At 46.0% G+C, this 22783-nt stretch overlaps 2 protein-coding genes across 8 annotated transcripts in view; one reads left to right on the top strand and one right to left on the bottom strand.

Annotated features, from left to right (window-relative positions):
• PKD2L2 (polycystin 2 like 2, transient receptor potential cation channel) overlaps positions 1-2017 on the top strand; it is a 38018-nt gene extending 36001 nt beyond the window's left edge. For both annotated transcript variants that reach the window (XM_072990114.2, XM_072990113.2), the window contains one exon: positions 1845-2017. The gene's annotated coding sequence lies outside the window, so the exon portion shown is untranslated. The remainder of the gene's footprint in view (positions 1-1844) is intronic.
• A 2386-nt stretch (positions 2018-4403) lies between these two features.
• The window catches only part of FAM13B (family with sequence similarity 13 member B), a 67660-nt gene continuing 49280 nt past the window's right edge, over positions 4404-22783 (bottom strand). For 4 of the 6 annotated variants that reach the window (XM_072990112.2, XM_072990110.2, XM_020782692.3 and 1 more), the window contains 8 exons: positions 15117-15198; positions 14614-14843; positions 13809-13892; positions 9259-9354; positions 8618-8701; positions 8250-8422; positions 7809-7910; positions 4404-6777 (listed from right to left, as the gene is read on the bottom strand). In XM_072990112.2, the coding sequence (XP_072846213.2) occupies positions 6660-6777; positions 7809-7910; positions 8250-8422; positions 8618-8701; positions 9259-9354; positions 13809-13892; positions 14614-14843; positions 15117-15198 (969 nt within the window). In that variant the 3' untranslated portion in view covers positions 4404-6659. The remainder of the gene's footprint in view (positions 6778-7808; positions 7911-8249; positions 8423-8617; positions 8702-9258; positions 9355-13808; positions 13893-14613; positions 14844-15116; positions 15199-22783) is intronic. The other 2 variants (XM_072990111.2, XM_078385692.1) reach the window with 1 other exon arrangement.

The following is a 22783-nucleotide window of genomic DNA, read 5'->3' as shown; positions in this document are numbered from 1 at the left end:
GGCATCCCAGTTGTGGGTTTCTGTGTAATTGAAGGGCGACACTGGATGTGCTTGAATGTACTAGCTATTCCCTGAGCAATTGCAGCATTTTGGGAGAGTCTGGATCTCAGAAGAACATGCATTACCTCCCCTCAAGTAGGTAAAACTCTGCCATTCCACACAGCACAAGGAGCCCAACCTCTCTCCTCCATTTTTCAGTTGCTCTTTGAACTGTATGCTAGGATACTCTTTCCATCAGATGTTTTTCCTTGTAAATATTTCTTGAAAGTGTACCTGAATTCTAGTGCAGTAAGAAGTACCTGCATTTTGATTCCTTTACTTGCTACAATTGAAGACAAATGTTAAAAGTGATGGAAGAAGTAGCTCTTATCTGACAAGCACATATGGCTTACATGAGCTTGTCATTTGGTTTACATCATTCATTCTCAGAAGAAGTCACTTACCAATAAAATGTTGTTTGCTGTTCAAGTGTACCTTTGCAGCTTTTCATGGTACAGGGAAATCAAAGCCTGTATTTGGTTTTGCAGAAACTAGATTGCCTAACCTCTAACTTCTATGTGATCACACTCTTGGGAGTGTATACAGGCCATCAGGCATAACATTCTAGAGCAGGGGTCTCAAACATGCGGCCTGGGGGCCATTTGCAGCCCGCCGGATGATAGTTTGTGGCCCCCGCCTTGCCTGCCCCCCTGAAGCACCCACATGCCCTCTGCTGTCAAGAGTTAAAAAAAAGCCTCGCCTCGCTCAGCGGCTCTCCCCCAAGACAGTGCCTTTTGCACCGTCCATCCGGATCTGCAGCCTGCCAGCCAGCCTGCCTGTCTGCTGGCTGGCAGGCTGCAGTTCCGGATGGAAGGTGCAAGAGGCGCTGTTTTGGGGGAGAGCTGGTGAGCGAGGCGCACTGCCGGGCCTTTTCCCAGAGTACCCGAGCTGCCACCAAGCAGAGCTCACTCCTGTTCTGTCCTCGAAGAGCATGCCCAAGCCGCCAAAAGCAGCTGCTGTTATCTTGTGCCCTTCCCCCCCCCGGCTAGGCGGTGGCCGCCGTTCCCTCCCTTCTCCACTTCTTCGTCCTGCTGCTGCTGCTGCTGCTGGTGGTGGTAGTGAAGAAGGAGCCGGAGGGGGTCCTGACTGGTGCCCCTCCTCCTCCTCCTCCTCGGAGCCCCAGCCAGGCTGAAGAAACTCCTGGGTGGCTTCCTCGGGCTCTTGCTTCGCTTGGCAGAAAATCTGATGCGGCCCAGCCTCACCCAGACTCTGCCTTCAGCGGCCCCCAGGTAAATTGAGTTTGAGACCCCTGTTCTAGAGCATGAAGGGACAAAAAGCACTCAATTCCCTTCCTGAGCTAAAATATTCCCACTTCATGAGACACAAACTTTTTGAACAGCATACAGCCCATCACCTGATAAAAAAGACTCCCAGCTAGCATCTGTGCAAACTGTGCATGGAGTTATCTAGGAGCCATAAACCTTTGTTTTATTATATAGCTGGTGAACTGAATCTAAGACAGAAGAGTTGCTTTCTGCAACAGCCAGGTTAATAGCACTGACTTAAACTATATTAAGTGGTATGTTACATGGGACAGAAAAGAAACATGAACTTGATTATCTCTGCTTCTTCTGCATTTGACTGTTTTCCTAAGTTAGGTTCACAGATCCTAAACATGGTATCCAAGGAAAACCAAGCAAAATTTGTTAAAAAATTAACAAAAATGAGTTGCTTTTGGTGTTGTTGTTATTATTATTGTTGTTGTTGTTGTTGTTGTTGTTGTTGTTGTTGTTGTTGTTATTATTATTATTATTATTATTATTATTATTATTATTATTATTATTATTATTATTATTATTATTCAGAATGGGACACAAGGGGCAATGAACAAAGTTTTTATTACGGAAGTGCTGGACAGTAGCACCACTTCATGGATATGGAAGAAAAATATTTTGCAGTCAAAGACTGGCTACAGTAGGAACACATTAAAACATGTTAAATATTACAGGCAACTGAATAAAAGTCTTTTAATTTTGTATTTGTCAAGTGAGTAGACTATTCTATATTCTAGAGATGGGTGGAAAGTGAAAGAAACATTTGAAGCTACATGCAGGAGTTTTCCACATGTGTCAGGTACTGCAATCATAGATCAGAAACATGCACATCTCAAATGCATGTTCAAATGAAGAACAGATCTGTTACTTTTTAAAGGGATGCACATGTGGATGACAGATGCTCTTTCCCCTCTGAAAATAAGGTAATGCAGATAGATTACTTCTATAAGATTTGCCCCCATTATCTGAAAATTACGTCATTTGATAAGTAGGTTATTTTGTATTCATTTCATCATCTTAAAGGCCCAGGGAATTTAGAAGTATAAAGAATCTGCAATGTTTGGAATACCATTTGTCTCTTAATATGCAAGCGCCAGCAAGAAAATGTCATTTCTGAGTACTATACAGGTCTGACGTTTGATCTGTGAGAAGTTCCAGTTGTGAGACAGCTACTAAGAATACTCTTCTCACTGCAGTGATGCCTTATACCAAGAGGATGCTCTCTGGTATTTTAATGGTTGCAAGGGACCATGATTACATGACTATGTACTTTGCGTATTAAAAAGTCTGCATCAGGACCATCCACTTTCTGCAAATTGAATAAATAAGCATGTTTGCAAATCTTATGTGCTGGTAAATTTACTCTGTACCAAAGGGGAAAGCAAAGATTTTACAGTGGATCAGTATTTCAGGTCCTGCTCTAGCAGACCCTATACAGTGGTGCCCCGCATGACGACGATAATTCGTTCTGTGAAAATTGCTGTTTAGCGAAATCATCGTCATGCAAAATGTGATTCCCCATTAGATTGCATTGAAACCCATTTAATGTGTTCCAATGGGGAAAATATCTCATCGTTTAGCGAAGATCGCCCATAGGGAAGCCATTCTGTGAGTGCCGATCAGCTGTAAAAATGGCTGTCCTACAAAGCATGGGTCCAGAAAACACAGGACAGCCATTTTGTGAAGCCGACGATCAGCTGTAGAAATCATCGTCTTGCGAACAAATGGTCTGTGAAGCACAGACCAAATCAACGTCCAGCGACAACTGCCCACTGAAATCACTGTTTTGCGAATCGCTATAACGATTGCAAAATGTCGTTATGCAGATTCGTCATTTAGTGGGGTCATCTAGCGAGGCACCACTGTATTTCAAGCATGCACCTACAGGTTTCCATTATGTTCCTGCAGAAGTCTTTTTTCACTGCAAGGAATTATGTCTTGCTGTACATCAGGTCTTGAGACAAGCCAGCCAACAGTGAAACAAGCAAAGTGTCTTCAACTAAAAATCAAGTTAGACTCTCTTGAGGTTGAGTATGGGGAAATCAAATCACAGAAAAACACAAGGATCCTTGATCAACCTGGCTTGGTTATAAGGCAAGTAAATGTTTGAGAAGTGATACACCTGTCTTCAACTCCTAGATTCTAAGCCAAGTCATCCTCCCTAAGCAGTGTGCAGTGTTACTGTACAAGTCCTTTAAGGACAGGGTCTTAATATTAATTTTTGCTCCAAAAAACACATTAGGGCTTATTTTCAGGGGTTTTTTTTTTCATTGTACAACAATCTACATTTATTCAAATATAGTCATGTTATCTCTTAAAGTTGCTGAACAATGGCGAGGGTGGGGTTTCACTTAACTGGGACTTATTTTGGGGGTAGGGCTTATATTACGAGCATCGTGAAAAATCATACTAGGGCTTATTTTCAGGTTAGGTCTTATTTTCAGGGAAAGAGGGGTAGAGATTGATAACTTGAAGGCCTGCAAATGTACATGGATGATGATCCCTTACCATTAGGTGGGCTGGCATAGGATCATGGGAGTTGTAATACAACTGGAAGACCACAGATATTCTCTTAAATATCTGTGGCCTTCCAGTTGTATATCCTCTTAAACTAAAGTAGCTAGCAACAAACTAGATTTCAGGGGTGGACTTTCATTTTAAAACAAAAGGAAAAACAGAACAGTCTCCTTTTTCATTTCTGGGTTCTTTCATAAATTTCTAAAAGAGAGTGAGCTTCTTAAACTTGTATGAGTCATATTAATGAAAGGGGGTCACACAAAAATTTCATGGCTTTTTGTGTTTCCTTTTTTCATCAAACTTTTCTTTCACCTTTTGTCTGTCAAAATGAAAAATTGGAGCAAACAGGTAAGTTTTTATAAGGAATTTTTGATCACAGTGGGCTTTCAGTGAAACTTACAAAGGTACTGAACATAAGAGACCACTCAAAAGATTCTTTCTAAATTGAAACTAGAAGATTAAGGTCGATACCAGTAACAGAAGTAGACTTTGGGGGACTTTTTGAAATGTGCCATTGTAAAATTTCCAAACTAGTTACAGAAATAACATACAGAACACAAACACACACTGGAGTATGACAATAAAAGATCATTTTATTATAAAAATCTATACAGTGAAATGCCAGACATAGCAATCATTTATATCTGGTTTATTTATATATATTTATATTTATATATATATATATATCCACATATATAGTTTTTACTTATACCAAAGTAAAACTATGTTATATCACAAAATGCCTAACACTACCATTTATTGCTCATTTATAAAGGATGGCACAACACACACTCTTAGCATAACTCTTAGCATAACTGATGCCATGCTAGCTATGATATTGAACAAACAGCCAAACACTGCATAACACACACAAAAGCAGCTGTTAATTGTGAAGTGGAACCAATCTGATCACTCACTTTATAAAAATATTGGAATCATATAGATTTAAGCATTATAAAGGAGGAATATATTATTTAAAACATTTAAATAGTGCATATTGACATTTTGCATGTGGTATATAAAACATTCATGTACAACACTATACAGTACACATACATTTCAATGTTTAGATGCACCGGGGTTTGGAAACAGACAGAAAAGTAACTTAAGTGTACAATGTACATTGCACAGTGAAGCTGAATACAAGCCACAGATGTTCTCCAAATTAATTTTCAACCTTGCAATCCACTACAGTCCACACACAAAAACACCCTTTTAGTTGTATAAAAAGGTAAAGCATTGAATATAAACTCATTTTAGTGCTCTCTTGGGTTCCAAAATTACATGCCTATAATCACAGAAAAAAAATAAGAAATGTAGCAAACAGACAAATACAGAGTATTGCAACCTACCTTTCTATTTCATGTTAACACATCAACCTGATGAGTTTACATGCTTGCCACGTATTATCACAGAAGTTCATTTTTTGGTCTTTCAAAAAGCTGAGAGAAATAATATTGGTGCTGACCTCAGTTGTTCATAAAACATGCAGCAAATAGGCACATGCAAAAACAAGACCAAAATACAAAAGATATCCAACAGCGCCCAGTCACTTAGTTTTGCCACAGATGCAGCAGCCAAATGCACTAGGATCCCAGAATGGAGTCCTGCACTCCCCAGTTTACATTCACACAGACAGGACTCAGTCTACCAAGGCATTTGGAATGGTCTGAAATGTCGTGCTTATGCCTGTGCCATGGCATTTGCCATGGAGAGGGCTCCATCCTGTGAGGACAGTGCCTCCCTTGTGTGACTAGATACAATCCTTCAGATTATGCAGATTGAAAGAAGCAAACATTAAAGGCTGCTGTGTCATCTATACCAGGCAAAGAAAATGTCACAAAAAATGTTGCAAATCTGATGTTTCATCATACAAGAACCTTACGATATCTGCTTAATGCCACAAAATTTAAACCACTTTTCTATCCATTTCTATAAGCATGACATAGTTGAAATGCTTCTTTTAAAACTGGCTCTGTCCACCGTAGGTCCATCATATCAGTTACATTAATTTTAGCCCTTGATAAGATAAACTTATTTCAGATATACCAGAGTTCAGGTAAACCTGCTGAGTCATACACATTGGAGCCCCAACACGCTCCCCTCCCATGGAAGGGTAAAATGCAGTATGCAATTCAAACCGCACACTAAGTCACAATTAGCCATAAACTGATAACTGGTAAATTAACAGTAATGTTAGTCTTGTAGGCAATATGTGATATAAATGTTCATTTTTCCAAGTTTTAAAAATACAACAAGCAAGGTCACTTTCTGGTTTGTCCATTGCCATCTGATACTGAAGAGCAAATAACAGCTTTAATTTTCAATCTGCACAGGCCATAAAACATCCTATTATATGACAGATATCATTTGAAATCAAGTTATTCTGCAACAGTCCTCTGAAAGGCATCTCAGTTCAGTGTGGTGTTCATGCACAGAGTTGTGTTTTAATTTGCTGCCACTGTTCCCCATAATAAAAAGGCAATAGAGGAGTTCAGTGTAACACTAAGAAACGAAGATGAAACGAAGCTGGCAGGTCCAGAGTTTCTGAATGGTTCCTAGTTCTACAGTCTTTTGGAATCAAGACACATTTTAATTTAAAAATGAGAGGGGGAAAAACTTTGCTAACGTTGGACAAAGCAGTCTTAATTTAAGATTTTTCACTAGCTCTCTAGACAGGACTTACTTGTCCTTGAATGGTGGCACCATAATAAAAGTGTACAAAAACTGCATTATTTCAACCACGCAAGACAGAAATAGAACACCTAAGAATATTACAGATAGCATAGAAAACAACCTCTCACTGTTATGAAGAAACATAGGTTATATTTATTTTGAAGAATCTTGTTTGCTGATGAGAACTTCAAGAAGTCGTAGTTTGGCTTTAACTTTCTTGTATTCTCTGTACTCATCAAGCATAGGAGCACGATCTTCTTTCTGAACATTTCTGAAAAAAGTAAAAGATAATAAACCTTTAAAAATTCCTGACAGTTGTACATCCTTGATTTAAAGAAAGCCTGCTGAACTAATAACATGAAATTTGCCATCAGTGATTGACCTGCTGATGTTTACCATAGTACCACATTTCAATGCAATCCAAGCAGAACCATCATCAGTATCTACAATTAAGTGCTGAAAAGCTAAGGCATTTGTATTTTTACTCCAGTTTTGGGAGAGGCATATCATGTATTTTTATCAGAAAATTAGTGAAGAATTCTATTGAGATTTAAAAGCAAAGAGGGCCTTTTCCTTGGTTGAGTGAAGTTATGGGCAATTAGTTAATACTTACTGTGTAATTAATATTCTGTTTAATTCTGACTGTAGTACTCTATGCTGCCAGTACTCTCAATGATTTCAAAGGAACTCTAGTGCAACTGTGCCTTTTGTTATGGAATATGACCACAAGGGGATCAAACTACAAAGTCCTAGATTATAGCCTGAGGGACTATAATTCTTCTCCTGGTCTGTGCTGTCCTCCAATTTCCTTTCTGTCAAATCTGTCACTTTGCTTCTGAATTGTCTCATCTAGATCTTATCAGATTCTTCAATGGCATTTCTAAGGGCTGGAAAAGGCCTTATTCCTGGCTCAGGAGAAAGAGAGGATGTATACTGCAAATATTGTAGGACAATTAACTGCATCAGTACTGTAATCTCTGGTTACTTCCAGGCTCTTGCATAGAATGTATTCTATAGATTTACCCTTGCTCGGTTAGGACGGATCATTTACTACTAGGTTGTTGTTGTTGTTGTTGTTGTTGTTGGTGGTGGTGGTGGTGTGTGTGTGTGTGTGTGTGTGTGTGTGAGAGAGAGAGAGAGAGAGAGTGAGTGAGTGAGTGAGTGAGTGAGTCAGAGGTGGCATTTAATTAAATAACATTGTTAGGGTAACTAGTTTCTTCATCAACAAAGAAGACTATGTCATTTAGATTCTTACTGTTTACATTAAAAGTGCATAATACTAGTACTAGATAATAAACTAACCTTCCATTCTGCTGATAAAACTGGTCTTCAAATTCCCGTAGTGTTTTGCGTAATTTCTTTTTTTCAGCTCTGGCTTTCCAAAGTTGCTCCAATAATTCAGGCCTAGAAATGCATTGCAATAAAAATACATTGGATTAACAGCATCATCAATAAAGAAGGAGAACACCACTTCTTAGATAGGAAGTGCCATTTGTTCAAATGTTGATTAATTCTTTGGTGGAAGGTGTTTCATTGGGGGACATTTTAAATTATTCTCTTGTTGTTGACACAGAACAACAACATTAATTCTGTTGAACTAACAAAGTAGAATGACATTTCAAACTGAACTTCCTTAGCCTGCTACACCCCATACTCTGTAACAATCCACAAATACCTGTTGAAAAATACCTAGTAGTTATTTTGGTTATGTTTTAGTAATTGCTCACGGTTATATTTACGTACATGGAAGCTGCACGTGTACTAGACAGACGAAGCTCTCGAGTCAATTTCTCCTGACTTTCTTCAACATCAGATTCTGAGTTTTCAACTGGGCTAGTAAGAAGAGGTTGCATTTGGCCATTCGATTTGAGGAAATCGGTCAGCTCTGATGACAGTTCACCTTCTTCTTCTTCTTCCTGCAAAATAATGAAACAGTTAGAAGAACATGTACTAGGCATTTCATTTCCCAGGAGCGGGTACACTGGTCTACACAAACATTAATTTTTATAGTTCTCTGACAGCACTCAGGATAGCATTAGTGAGATGCTGCTGCAGTATTCAAAATCAAATCACTACATTATGACCACTGTCACTTCTGGATAATAAAATACCTTTATTTCTTCAAAGAAGTGGGCTGTTTCTCCCTCTATGATAGGCTGTAATGTTTGACTTCGTCTTTTGGTTGATGGTGATCCCTAAAACATAATCAAGTTAAGTAAGACAAAAGTAATGTTTTGTTCTATTTATTTTTTGTATACAACTTCATGTTATGCATCTTCCTGCAGGAGCAAAACAGCACACTGAAATCTAGCCATCTACCTTCAGTCATCTGGTACCAAAATAAAGTGAGAACACTAAATCCTTAGTGGCATTGATGCCCTGGTGCCAACTACTACAAATAAGAGGACGTGGCTGTTCTAGTTTTCTCAAGCGGCTGGAGAAAGATGACCTATTTTAAAAAATGACACATGACTTCTGACAGAAGTCTGAACAAACGTTGAATGCTGTGAAAGAAACAGGCTCATCAACTGTTATGACTGACATAAGCTAAAGAAAGTACTAAGAACTCTTCAATTGAGCACTAGCTATCCAAAACCATGATTAATGTTAATACAATTTTCTAGCCAGTACTACACTACCCAGCTCTAATAGGTGATCTTCAGCACAAGGACTAGAGAAGGAAAACACAAGACAAGATATATTCTCAGCACTGGGTAAGAGAATATCAATCAAATGGATATTCTATACTCACAAGGATTGGAGTAATACTTGCTCGAGTTAACATTTGTTTCACCAGCCTATATCTGTCATAGAGGGGTTTAACAACATGCCTTTCTTCTCTGGAAACCTAAGAAGAGAAAAAAATACAGCTCACCTAACCCTGAAAATAAAACTGCCTCTCTTCTACACTGAGGAACATAGGGTTTATTTCTAGCAGCAAGGAACAATACAGCAAGGGTAAATGGCTTTTGGGGATTTTCATATAATAGCAAATATCTGAGTAGAAAAATAAGTCTGACACTGATAAATTGAGCCCAACAGCAAGTTATAAGCACCTAACATGAGACATAGCTTCAGTTACTTAAAGGGAGATAAATCTATGGATTCCACGGTTTAGAGACAGCAAGTAGGAGACAACAGCTGTTTTTAAAAGAACAGCCAGCCTTTATAAATAGTAACCCAGTACAGCATAACCTGCTCAGTCACAAGTACCACACAGGTTTCTTCCTTTTTGTTAGTGTTTGGAAGATACCCTGGACAACCCACTCAAGGCAGGATCTACAACCAAAGCAGGTACAGTATCTACCATTGCTCAAGAAGGATTGTACCACAATGAGAAGTACACCTTTCTCTAACCACTATGTAATACTCTTAATTTCCCTTCAACAGACTGTGTGTTTCCCTAACATGTAAACTAATTTTTTCTCCAACTTTTCTGATATTTGGATTGCCATACTTCTACGTATCTCTGTTCCTAGCCAAACAGAAGTTGAAGGCTTTGATATAAAGCAAAGCGAAAGACAGTGGACAACTGGCAACTCTTTGTCCGTGATTATAGAAAAAGACAAATTTACATCTTCTGAAATAAAACCTGATACCTCAAGGTGATTCTACAAGATTGCAGCCTCTGTTTTGGAACTTTTTTTCAAAACTAAATGTTTCCTGTGCCCAAGTTCTGCAATTGTCCAGCCCAACAAAGATCTTACAGGATTCAAAAGCTAGCCTATTTTTGAAGTATTTGGGGCATAAGGAGGTATCAGTCACTTTAAGAAAAAAAAAATCTGCACAAGGAACATACATCTACAGTGGTGCCTCGCTTAGCGAATGCTTCGTTTAACGATGAATTCGCATAGCGAGGGGGTTTCTGGGGGAAACTACTGCCTCGTATAGCGAGGCAGTCTATGGAGGAAACTCGCATAGCGATGTTTCCCCCATAGGCCCCCGGCGGGCGCTTCGGAGCGGCCGCGGGGAGACCTCTCCCGCGGCCGCTCCAAAGCGCCTGCCCTGAGAATGCCGGCTGGCTGGCCGGCGCTTCGGAGCAGCCGCGGGAGAGGTCTCCCCGCAGCCGCTCTGAATCGCCGGCCAGCCTGCAGGCATTCTCTGGGCGGGCGATTCAGAGCGGCTGCGGGGAGACCTCTCCCGCGGCCGCTCCGAAGCGCCTGCCCTGAGAATGCCGGCTGGCTGGCCGGCGCTTTGGAGCAGCCGCGGGAGAGGTCTCCCCGCAGCCGCTCTGAATCGCCGGCCAGCCTGCAGGCATTCTCTGGGCGGGCGATTCAGAGCGGCTGCGGGGAGACCTCTCCCGCGGCCGCTCCGAAGCGCCTGCCCTGAGAATGCCGGCTGGCTGGCCGGCGCTTTGGAGCAGCCGCGGGAGAGGTCTCCCCGCAGCCGCTCTGAATCGCCGGCCAGCCTGCAGGCATTCTCCGGGCGGGCGATTCAGAGCGGCTGCGGGGAGACCTCTCCCGCGGCTGCTCCGAAGCGCCTGCCCTGAGAATGCCGGCTGGCTGGCCGGCGCTTCGTAGCAGCCGCGGGAGAGGTCTCCCCGCAGCCGCTCTGAATCGCCGGCCAGCCTGCAGGCATTCTCCGGGCGGGCGATTCAGAGCGGCTGCGGGGAGACCTCTCCCGCGGCTGCTCCGAAGCGCCTGCCCTGAGAATGCCGGCTGGCTGGCCGGCGCTTCGTAGCAGCCGCGGGAGAGGTCTCCCCGCAGCCGCTCTGAATCGCCGGCCAGCCTGCAGGCATTCTCCGGGCGGGCGATTCAGAGCGGCTGCGGGGAGACCTCTCCCGCGGCCGCTCCGAAGCGCCTGCCCTGAGAATGCCGGCTGGCTGGCCGGCGCTTTGGAGCAGCCGCGGGAGAGGTCTCCCCGCAGCCGCTCTGAATCGCCGGCCAGCCTGCAGGCATTCTCCGGGCGGGCGATTCAGAGCGGCTGCGGGGAGACCTCTCCCGCGGCTGCTCCGAAGCGCCTGCCCTGAGAATGCCGGCTGGCTGGCCGGCGCTTCGTAGCAGCCGCGGGAGAGGTCTCCCCGCAGCCGCTCTGAATCGCCGGCCAGCCTGCAGGCATTCTCCGGGCGGGCGATTCAGAGCGGCTGCGGGGAGACCTCTCCCGCGGCTGCTCCGAAGCGCCTGCCCTGAGAATGCCGGCTGGCTGGCCGGCGCTTCGTAGCAGCCGCGGGAGAGGTCTCCCCGCAGCCGCTCTGAATCGCCGGCCAGCCTGCAGGCATTCTCCGGGCGGGCGATTCAGAGCGGCTGCGGGGAGACCTCTCCCGCGGCTGCTACGAAGCGCCTGCCCTGAGAATGCCGGCTGGCTGGCCGGCGATTCAGAGCGGCTGCGGGGAGACCTCTCCCGCGGCTGCTACGAAGCGCCGGCCAGCCTGCAGGCATTCTCCGGGCGGGCGCTTTGGAGCGGCTGCAGGGAGACCTCTCCCGCGGCTGCTCCGAAGCGCCTGCCCCGAGAATGCCGGCCGGCTGGCCGGCGCTTCGGAGGGGCCGCGGGGAGGCCTCTCCCCGCGGCTCCTCCGAAGCGTCAGCCAGCCCCAGCTCGTAGCCTGCCCAGGCTGCCTACCCGAGCTGTTCTCGGACGCCTGGACGTCCGAGAACGGCTGGGGTAGGCGGCCCGGGCAGGCTACCAGCAGCGGGGACAGAGGGGGGGGTATCCGGAAGGTTTCCAGGTGAAAGCCTGGAAACCTTCCGGACACCCCCCCACCCTGCAGCCGCCGCTTGAAGCCTGCCCAGGCTGCCTACCCGAGCTGTTCTCGGACGCCTGGACGTCCGAGAACGGCTGGGGTAGGCGGCCCGGGCAGGCTACCAGCAGCGGGGACAGAGGGGGGGGTATCCGGAAGGTTTCCAGGTGAAAGCCTGGAAACCTTCCGGACACCCCCCCACCCTGCAGCCGCCGCTTGAAGCCTGCCCAGGCTGCCTACCCGAGCTGTTCTCGGACGCCTGGACGTCCGAGAACGGCTGGGGTAGGCGGCCCGGGCAGGCTACCAGCAGCGGGGACAGAGGGGGGGGGGTATCCGGAAGGTTTCCAGGTGAAAGCCTGGAAACCTTCCGGACACCCCCCCACCCTGCAGCCGCCGCTTGAAGCCTGCCCGGGCCGCCTACCCGAGCCGTTCTCGGACGCCTGGACGTCCGAGAATGGCTGGGGAAAGCAGCGCGGGGAGGCTTCAAGCGGCGGCTGCAGGGTGGGGGGGTGTCCGCTCCCAGCGACCCCCCACGGCTTGGATCCAAGCTGTGGGGGCAGGCTGAGAGGGTGGTGGGATTGGGATGCCTTTCAGGCATCCCGGGTTTGGATCCCACCCGCCGCCGGTTACCCTAACCGGCGGCGGGTGGGATCCAAGCCCGGGATGCCTGAAAGGCATTCCAATCCCACCACCCTCCCCCCGCGGCTTGGATCCGAGCCACGGCGGCTACCCCAGCCATGGCCGGACTCTAGGGAGTCAAGCCATGGCTGAGTTAGCCGCCGTGGGTCAGATCCAAGCCACGGGGGGAGGGAAAAAACCGGATAATCCATTCCTATTGGAACGGATTAACCGGTTTCCAATGCATTCCTATGGGAAATGGTGCTTCACATAACGATGTTTTCACATAACGATGTTTTGTTTGGAACCAATTAACATCGTTATGTGAGGCACCACTGTATTTCTTTTGTGATACTTCATCAAGATACAAGCAGTGAAGGCCAACATCCATTTAAGGTTTCCGGAGAGACCATGCTATTGTCAATATGTTGCTGTTGTTTAGTCGTTAAGTCATGTCTGACTCTTCCTGACGCCATGGACCAGAGCACGCCAGGCCCTCCTGTCTTCCACTGCCTCCCAGAGTTTGGTCAATATACAGATACAGAATGTGCACAATACTGCATATCAATATACAATAAACATGGGCAGTAATGGTGAAAAACAGCATGTATTTCAACATATTCATGTGTTAGCGACTACAAATTAAAAATTATACTATAATAAAGAATGTTAACAGAAATCTAACACTCAGAGGTTTTTTCTCAAATTAGTGGGGTGGTGGTGGTTGGTTGGTTTTCCAAATATTGGTTTGAGAAGGAACCACATGAATTCTATTTAGGCATTTCAATTGTAATATGCATTTAAATGGCTGCCCTTTGAATCTTACTTTGCATTCATTCTTTCTGGCCTCAACGTGGCACATATCCAATGAACATGCTATTTTAAGAACCATTGGGGAATCGTAAGACTGGAGAATTATTTGGGACAGGTGTTCAGTGATCCTGCACAACCATGCCAATTGTGCCTTAAATAATTTCTGAGGGTGGAGGCAAAGTATGAAATATTACCGGACGTCCATATTGACTTTCATAGTACAGGAGACTTTTTTGAAGTGATGTTTTTTCTTCTGCTAGGTTGTCTTTTGTCATTTTCTATAATGAAAGAAAAATACCAGGATCTTACTTGCCGATGCACACTCTCTTCTGAAAATAAAATTGTCAAAAACTAAAGAATTCTACTAAATAAGAGAGCTGCATTTTTACTCCAAAGGACCCAGCTCAGAGAGATGCTCTTACTAAAGAAAACTTCCCCTTCATTTCATGTTCAGAAAACATTTCATGTGCCCCCAAGCATAGAGGGAATGGCAATACTGTACTCTTACTCTGCAGAATTCCCATTTGGGAATTTGCCACCAGTTGACCTCTGTCAATACCCTTTAAATAGAAAGATTGAGGTCCATGCTGTATAAAGTTGAACAAAACAGGTTTACTGATTGCAGTTCACTTCAACAGGTTCTTCACATACTTTAAAGTATTCATTAGATTAGTAATAGCTTGTTTCACTCTTAACTCTCTATCAGTTCCACATTCTTAACTGCCTACCTTAACTCCTCACTATACCATACCCTCTAATGCCCACAGACTAACTTCTACTTCAGACTCCCATCTCTGACTCAAACTCCCTAACTGACTTCTCACATCAGACTCTCCTCTCTGACTCAAAACCACTGAGTCAGAGATTTTTTTAAAGTTTCATCTTTTAAAATTAGATTACTGTAAGTCACTGATTTAACAACATATTCAGAAATCTAGACATGTCAGAAAAAAACTCTGCAGGAGCATTTCCTCTGTACGTATGGCCAAAAAATTGTACCTTTACATCTTCTGGCATGCATCTTTCAATTCGTTTCTCCTTCAGTCTTTTTAAAATGAGTTCAACTGTGGCCTCCTTTGTCGGTTTCTTCTCCTTCTGTGCAACCCGCATATCATCTTCATTCACTTCATCTTCCTGATCCAGAGAAGAGCCAAAGCTTTTTGGAAGAGTGTTACTTCGTGGGCGTGTCTGAGGTATGAATTCTCCTTCTGAACTTTTGTGCTTTGCATCTGTAATAATTACAAAAGACAAACTCAAACTTAGATTGCCATTTAATCATCTGAAGTAAAACAGGTTTAAAGACTGACAGTGACAGGATGGTTTGCACAGCATAACAAGCCAATATTCCAAGGGTTTATTGTGACATGCATACTGGGTTCATGTATAAAAAAACCATAAATGTTCTTGGGACACAATTACAGAATTAGATATTATGTCTCTCCAAAAATGGCTACTGAAATATGTATAGCTGCAAATTGAGAAGATAAACACAGATCGTTTACCTTTTATTTGCTTTTTCAATTTGGTAAGTTCTGTCATCCACTTTAAAACCTTTGGATTTGCAGCAATATCTGAATATGAGGGCTGAAAAGATACAAGTAAACATTAGCATACATTGATCAAACAAAATATGAATCACGGATTCCTTATCACTCATTATGCCATTGGAAAAAGGTTCTCCATGGCCCTTGCTGGACAAAATGTGTTGTTCCGGCAATCAATATGCTAGCAGGCCCGGTTTAGTTTTCTTACCCACATGGTAGAAAATTCTGGAGCAGATTATAAAGTGGTCAGTCTGTAAGCAGCTTGAAACAATGCAGCAATAATCAGAAGCCAACAGGGATTTGTCAAAAACAAGTCCTGCCAGAGTAATCTTACCTCATTTTTATAAAATAAGCTGACCTCCCAGATAAATGGCAGGAATGTTGTGTATGTAATATATCTAGACTTCAGCAAAGCTTTTGACAAAGTGCCCAATCATATTCCGATTAGCAAGCTAAACAACTGCCAGGTGGATATGCAGCTGATTACAGAATCATACTAAGGGGGTCAATGCTCTCTTCTCATACTGAAGGGAGGTAACAAGCAGGGTACCACAAGAATCATTCCTGGATCCGGTGCTTTTCAACATTTTTATTAATGATAACGACTTGGATAAGATGGATGATACAAAATTGGGTGGAATAGCTAATGATGTGGAAGACAGAAACAAAATTCAAAGAGATTTTGATCAACTTGAGCACAGGGCTGAAAACTGTTATGTGACCACTTCACAGCCCATTTCAAGCTAAGATTGATGCCATTCGTAGGGTAAGTTTTTGTGGGTTTTCCAGGCTGTTTGGCCATGTTCCTAAGGTTTTTATTCCTAACGTTTCGCTCAGAGCACAGAGTTCTGACTCCAGTCCTCTGAAGACGCCAGCCACAGAGACTGGCAAAACATTAGGAAGAAAAACCTTAAGAACACGGCCAAACAGAGTGGAAAAATCACAACGATCATCAGATCCCGGCCGTGAAACCCTTTGAAAATACATTCATAAGGACTTTAACTTTGATAGTACAGTTAGTTAGTTAGTTAGGCATCCTTCAGTCTCGAAAGACTATGGTAGCGTGCTCTGTGTGGAGGACTTGGAACAGCGTCTAGTGTGGCTGAGGAGGCCAATTCGAGAGTGACAATCCCTTCCACACTGAAGACAAATCCAATCTGTCCCCTGTCCAGCTCCCTGGTTTTGCTGCTTTTGTGATTTCCTCTTTGCCTCGGCCTGCTGGGCAAGGGTCGCTTCAAATTGGGAGAGGCCACGATGCAGTGCCTGCCTCCAGGCTGAACGCTCAGATGTCAGGGTTTCCCATCTGTTGAGGTCTATTCCTAAGGCCTTCAGATCTCGCTTGCAGACGTCCTTGTATCGCAGCTGTGGTCTCCCTCTGGGGCAATTTCCCTGCACTAATTCTCCATACAGGAGGTCCTTTGGAATCCGACCATCAGCCATTCTCACGACGTGCCCAAGCCAACGTAGACGTCGCTGTTTCAGCAATGTATTCATGCTGAAAATTCCAGCTCGTTCTAGGACTACTCTGTTTGGGACTTTGTCCTGCCAGGTGATGCCAAAAATCCGTCGGAGGCAACGCATATGGAACGTGTTCAGCTTCCTCTCCTGCCGTGCACAAAGGGTCCAGGACTCGCTGCAGTACAGGAGTGTGCTTAGGACACAGGCTCTATAGACTTGGATCTTTGTATGTGTCGTCAGCTTCTTATTGAGCCATACTCTCTTTGTGAGTCTAGAGAACATGGTGGCTGCTTTGCCAATGCGTTTATCCAGCTCGACATCCAGAGAGAGGGTGTCAGAGATGGTTGAGCCAAGGTACACAAAGTCATGAACAACCTCCAATTCTTGTGTAGAGATGGTAATGGAAGGAGGTGAGTCCACGCCCTGGCCCATGACTTGTGTTTTCTTCAGGCTGATTGTTAGTCCAAAGTCTTGGCAGGCCTTGCTGAAACGATTCATGAGTTGTTGGAGGTCTTCAGCAGAGTGGGCAACGATGGCTGCATCATCTGCGAAGAGGAAGTCCCGCATGCATTTCAGTTGGACTTTGGTCTTCGCTCTCAATCTGGAGAGATTAAAGAGCTTTCCGTCTGATCTAGTCCGGAGATAGACACCCTCGGTTGCAGTTCCAAAGGCATGCTTCAGCATGACAGCAAAAAAGATCCCAAAAAGTGTTGGTGCGAGGACACAGCCCTGTTTCACTCCGCTTCGGATGTCAAAGGGGTCTGATGTTGAGCCGTCAAAAACTACAGTGCCTTTCATTCCCTCATGGAAAGATCTGATGATGTTAAGGAGACGAGGTGGACATCCAATCTTGGGAAGTATTTTAAAAAGGCCATCCCTGCTAACCAGATCAAATGCTTTTGTAAGGTCTATGAAGGCCACTAAGAGTGGCTGTTGTTGTTCCCTGCATTTCTCCTGCAGCTGTCGGAGGGAGAATACCATGTCAGTGGTGGATCTATTAGCTCGAAATCCGCACTGTGATTCTGGATAGACTCTGTCTGCAAGCACCTGGAGCCTCTTCAGAACAACACGGGCAAGCAGCTTCCCTACAACGCTAAGAAGAGAGATGCCACGGTAGTTATTGCAGTCACCCCTGTCTCCTTTGTTCTTGTACAATGTGACAATGTTTGCATCCTTCATGTCCTGTGGTACTCCACCTTCCCTCCAGCAGAGACAAAAGATTTCGTACAGTTCAGTGGTGATGATCTCCTTACAGCATTTCAGCACTTCAGCAGGGATGTTATCCTTTCCAGGTGCCTTGCCGGAGGCGAGGGAGTCCAAGGCCGCTTTTATTTCTGCTAGGGTTGGTTCGCTGTCCAGCTCTTCCAAGACAGGTAGGCACTCAATGTTATTTAATGCTTCTTCGGTTACTACATTCTCTCTGGAATATAGCTCAGAGTAGTTCTGTACCCAGCGTTCCATCTGCTGTGCTCGGTCCTGGATGAGCACACCTGTAGCAGACTTCAAGGGAGCAGATTTCTTCTGTATTGGACCTAAGGCCTGCTTGATACCGTCATACATTCCTTTGATGTTACCTGTGTCCGCTGCTAACTGTATATGAGAGCTGAGCTGGAGCCAATAGTCGTTGGAGCATCTCCTGGCAGCCTGTTGGACTTGGCTGCGAGCAGCTCGAAGAGCTTGCAAGTTGTACTCGCTAGGACAGGCTTTGTATGCTGCTAGTGCTCTTCTCTTAACCTCGATGGCTGGCATTAACTCCTCTGAATGGGCTTCGAACCAGTCAGCCACCTTTTGGGTCTTCTTGCCAAAGGTGGACAAGGCGGTGTTATAGACAGTGTTCTTGAAGTGTTCCCATCGTTCAGGTGCATTTGCAGTAGCCGGACCTGGAAGGGCTTCCTCAAGTGCTTGGGCAAATTCTTTCACTTTTCTTTGATCGCGAGTCTTGCTGATGTCAATACGTGGTCTTCCTTCCTTTTTCGTGTGATATACTCTCTTTGTTCGCAGTTTTACTCTACTACACACCAGGGAGTGATCAGTATCACAATCAGCACTCTGGTAACTGCGTGTGATCGTAATACTAGGAAGGCTGGAACGTCTAGTGAGGATTAGATCGAGCTGATGCCAATGCTTGGATCTTGGATGTCTCCAGGAAACTCTGTGTTGCAGCTTCGTGTTAAAGAATGTGTTGCTGACGCAAAGACCATAATGGCAGCAAAGCTCCAGCAAGCGCTGGCCATTTTCATTCATCTTTCCAATGCCAAAGCGACCTAGACAAGTGGGCCAAGAATTATGATCAGCACCAACTCTAGCGTTAAAGTCTCCAAGAATGAACAGTGCCTCTCTTTCAGGGACTTTTTTGATAGCAGCTGCCAGATCGTCATAGAATTTGTCTTTCACTTCTGGAGTGGATGACAGTGTTGGTGCATATGCACTAATGAGGGTTACTGGTCCTGCTGCTGAGTGGAGCTGCAGAGACAGGATTCTTTCACTCCCCACAGTAGGTGGAACAATGCATCTCAGGAGAGTATTTCTGACTGCAAAGCCAACACCATATTCCCTGGTCTCATTCGATGGTTTTCCCTGCCAGAAGAATGAGAAGTTTTTTTCCTTGACAGATCCCGAGTCTGGCAATCTTGTCTCTTGCAGGGCAACAATGTCCATCTGCAGTCTACTCAGTTCCATGTCAATGACAGCTGTCTTGCGCACATCGTCTATTTCTTGCAGGTCATTAGGAAAGCCGTAGTCAGGAAAGCCAGGGGTCATTGTCCGTACATTCCAGGTGCCCAGCTTTACAGCAATAAGTCATATCGAGATGTCCAACTCTGAGACTTGTCCAGTTATACTGGATCAATTTCAGCTTGTAATGCCTCATAATGTCCACAATGCACTTGCATGCTCTAAGACCTCCCCCCCAGCTGAACTAATGCCCTTCCTGGCTTCTTAAATGAGCCAAGGAATGATGGTTGAATAGACCACTCAAATCATAAATTCCTTCTTGCAGGAATATATGTTCTCTTGTTGGAATTATCCGGCCCATTCTTAAAAAGGTCAACATGGACTATCATCCTGTCACCGATATCCTGTTTGTGAGTAAACTGATCAAGAAGATGGTGACTGGCCACTTGCAAGTGTTCTTGAAAGACATTGATAGTCTTGATCAATTTCAGCTTAATGCATTGCTTAATGTCATGCTTAAGTTAAAAGGTCCCTGTAACAGGCCTGAGCTTTATAAACACTGAAATGTAAATACAGTGGTGCCTCGCTTAACGAGTGCCCCGTTTAATGATGAATCCACATACCGATGTGGATTTTACAATCGCTTTTGCGATCGCATTACGATGTTGACTATGGGGAGAAATCGCTTTGCGATTTTTCCCCATAGCCCAATTTTCCCCCAGCTGAGCGGCGGGAGCTTTGAAGCCCCGCCGCTCAGCTGGGGGAAAATGCCAGTGGTGGCCTCGGAAGGACTCTTCTGAAGCCACCGCCTGCATTCCCCTTCGGAAGGGGCATTTTTCCCCAGCTCAGCGGGAGCCCTGCCTCTCAGCTGGGGGAAAATGTCGGCGGTGGCCTCGGAAGGACCCCAGAGCCACCGCCAACATTTGCCTTCCGAGCTCTCAAAGGGCCCCCTTCCGACATTGGAGAAAACCCTTTGAGAACTCGGAAGGCTCTCAGCGGTGGCGGAGGCAGGGTAGGGGGGTCCCAAAGGCTTCCAGACCTTTGCCTGGAAGCCTTCGGGACACCCCCCCACCCTGCAGCCGCCGCCGCCTGAAGCCGCCCCATGCCGCCTACCCCACCCGTTCTCGGACTTCCAGGCGTCCGAGCACGGCTGGGGTAGGCGACGCGGGGCGGCTGCCGGCGGCGGGGATAGGGTAGGGGTGTCCCGAAGGCTTCCAGGCCTTTGCCTGGAAGCCTTCAGGACACCCCCCCACCCTGCAGCCGCCACCGCCGCTTGAGCCCGCCGCCCAGCTGGAGGGAAAGGCCGGCCGGCGCTTGGGAAGGAGAGTGGAGGAGGTCCCCGCACTCCTTCCCGAGAGCCCGCCGCCCAGGTGGGGGGAAAGGCCAGCCGGCGCTTGGGAAGGAGAGTGGAGGAGGTCCCCGCACTCCTTCCCGAGAGCCCGCCGCCCAGCTGGGGGGAAAGGCCGGCCGGCGCTTGGGAAGGAGAGTGGAGGAGGTCCCCGCACTCCTTCCCGAGAGCCCGCCGCCCAGCTGGGGGGAAAGGCCGGCCGGCGCTTGGGAAGGAGAGTGGAGGAGGTCCCCGCACTCCTTCCCGAGAGCCCGCCACCCAGCTGGGGGGAAAGGCCGGCCGGCGCTTGGGAAGGAGAGTGGAGGAGGTCCCCGCACTCCTTCCCGAGAGCCCGCCGCCCAGCTGGGGGGAAAGGCCGGCCGGCGCTTGGGAAGGAGAGTGGAGGAGGTCCCCCCACTCCTTCCCGAGAGCCTGCCGCCCAGCTGATAAGCGGTTCCAAAATGGCCGCCCGTTTTGCGCCTCGCTTACCAAGGCAGTGAAAATGGCCGCCCCTATGGAGGATCTTCGCTGAACGGTGAGTTTTTGCCCCATAGGAACAAATTAAACAGGGTTTAATTCATTCCTATGGGTTTTTTGTTCCGTTCAGCGATGTTTCCGTATAGCGATGTTAATCCTGGAACGGATTAACGTCGCTATGCGGGCCACCACTGTACGTTCTATGTGTTAGGATGATTAGGTTTGAATACCGAGGTTTACAGTGAAAATATGTGGGTGTGCAGGAGAAAGCTACACAGGGAAGAATGTTAAATGAAGAAATGGGGGGGACAGAAAGAGTAAGAGTGATATGGCAGCGATTCATTCCATTCTTATGTCCATGTTTCCAGACAGGCTCCAAAATTGAATTCTAGAACCCATCCTCTTTAGACATGATGTTCCATCATTCTCAAAGGTGGAAAACAGGTCCAGGTGCTCCCTTGGTATGCATAATGGAGAAAGCCACCATAAGTAAAGCCTACAGTATAACTCTCATATGTGTCATCTTGGACTTCTTGAAGGAAAAGCAGAATATTGCAGGACTATGGCATCTGCAAGGGATCAGTTCCAAGCACACACTCCCATGGATGCTCAAAAGCACAGAATCACTGAATGCTATAAATCAGAGGTCCCCAAACTCCGGTCTGTGACCCGGCAGCAGTCCGTGAACTATCCAGGACTGGGCCGCAGACACAGATCTCCTACCCCACCCCCGCGACCGCCATCGCACGCATGCGTGCAAGCAGGTTCTGCCCCCTGCGAGCACGCTGTGTGCATGTGCGCGAGTGCCCCCTGTAAGTGCGTTGTGCACATGCATGCGAGTGAGCTCCACCCGCCTGCAGGCGTGCCACACACCCTCAACCGGTCCGCAGTTGGGAAAAGGTTGGGGACCACAGCATAAATAACACTGTCTATTGCTCCCTCTAATGGCTAGCTATGGTAAATACACCATGGAAAGAAAAATTCAGTGGTGCCCCGCATAGCGACGTTAATCCGTTCCAGGATTAACGTTGCTATCCGGATTCGTCGCTATGCGGGGGGGAAAACCCCATAGGAACGCATTAGGGAAAAACTCACCGCTATGCGGGGAATCCTCCATCCGGCCGCCATTTTCGCTGCCCGGTAAGCGAGGGCAGGGCACGAAAACGCTGTGGGAGGCCATTTTGTTGACCCGGCGGTCATTTTGGAACCGCCGATTAGCTGTTCCCAAAACATCGCAATGCGAAGATCGGTAAGCGAAACGCTTACCAATCATTGCAATGCGATGTTTTGCGTATTAAAACATTGCATTAGCGATCGCAAAAAACGCATCGCTATGCGGATTCGCCGTTAAACGGTGCGCTCGTTAAGCAAGGCACCACTGTATTGTGTTTTTAAATTTAATATTCTTAGGTACCTATAAGTGAATTGACGGATGCTGATCCAGGTAATGTGCGATTCTACTGTATTTGTATGTGATATTTCTCCACTTACATCATTTCACAAGCCTATTTATAATTCTACCATCTCCAAATAAAAAGAGAGCAATCAACACTGTAACTGTAAGCACAACAAGACAGTAAGAAACTGAGCTTAAAGTTTTGAAGAAAATGGGCTGGTGCCAATGCTAGCATAACTTAATTTTTTTAGGATCAACGATTTGGGGTCTGCTAACACTGGATTCCCAGTGTAG

This window comes from Pogona vitticeps, chromosome 2 (assembly GCF_051106095.1).
Source record: "Pogona vitticeps strain Pit_001003342236 chromosome 2, PviZW2.1, whole genome shotgun sequence".
Taxonomy (NCBI): Eukaryota; Metazoa; Chordata; class Lepidosauria; order Squamata; family Agamidae; genus Pogona; species Pogona vitticeps.
Note: the sequence above shows the minus strand (reverse complement) of the source record. Positions and strands in the feature narration are given on the sequence as shown.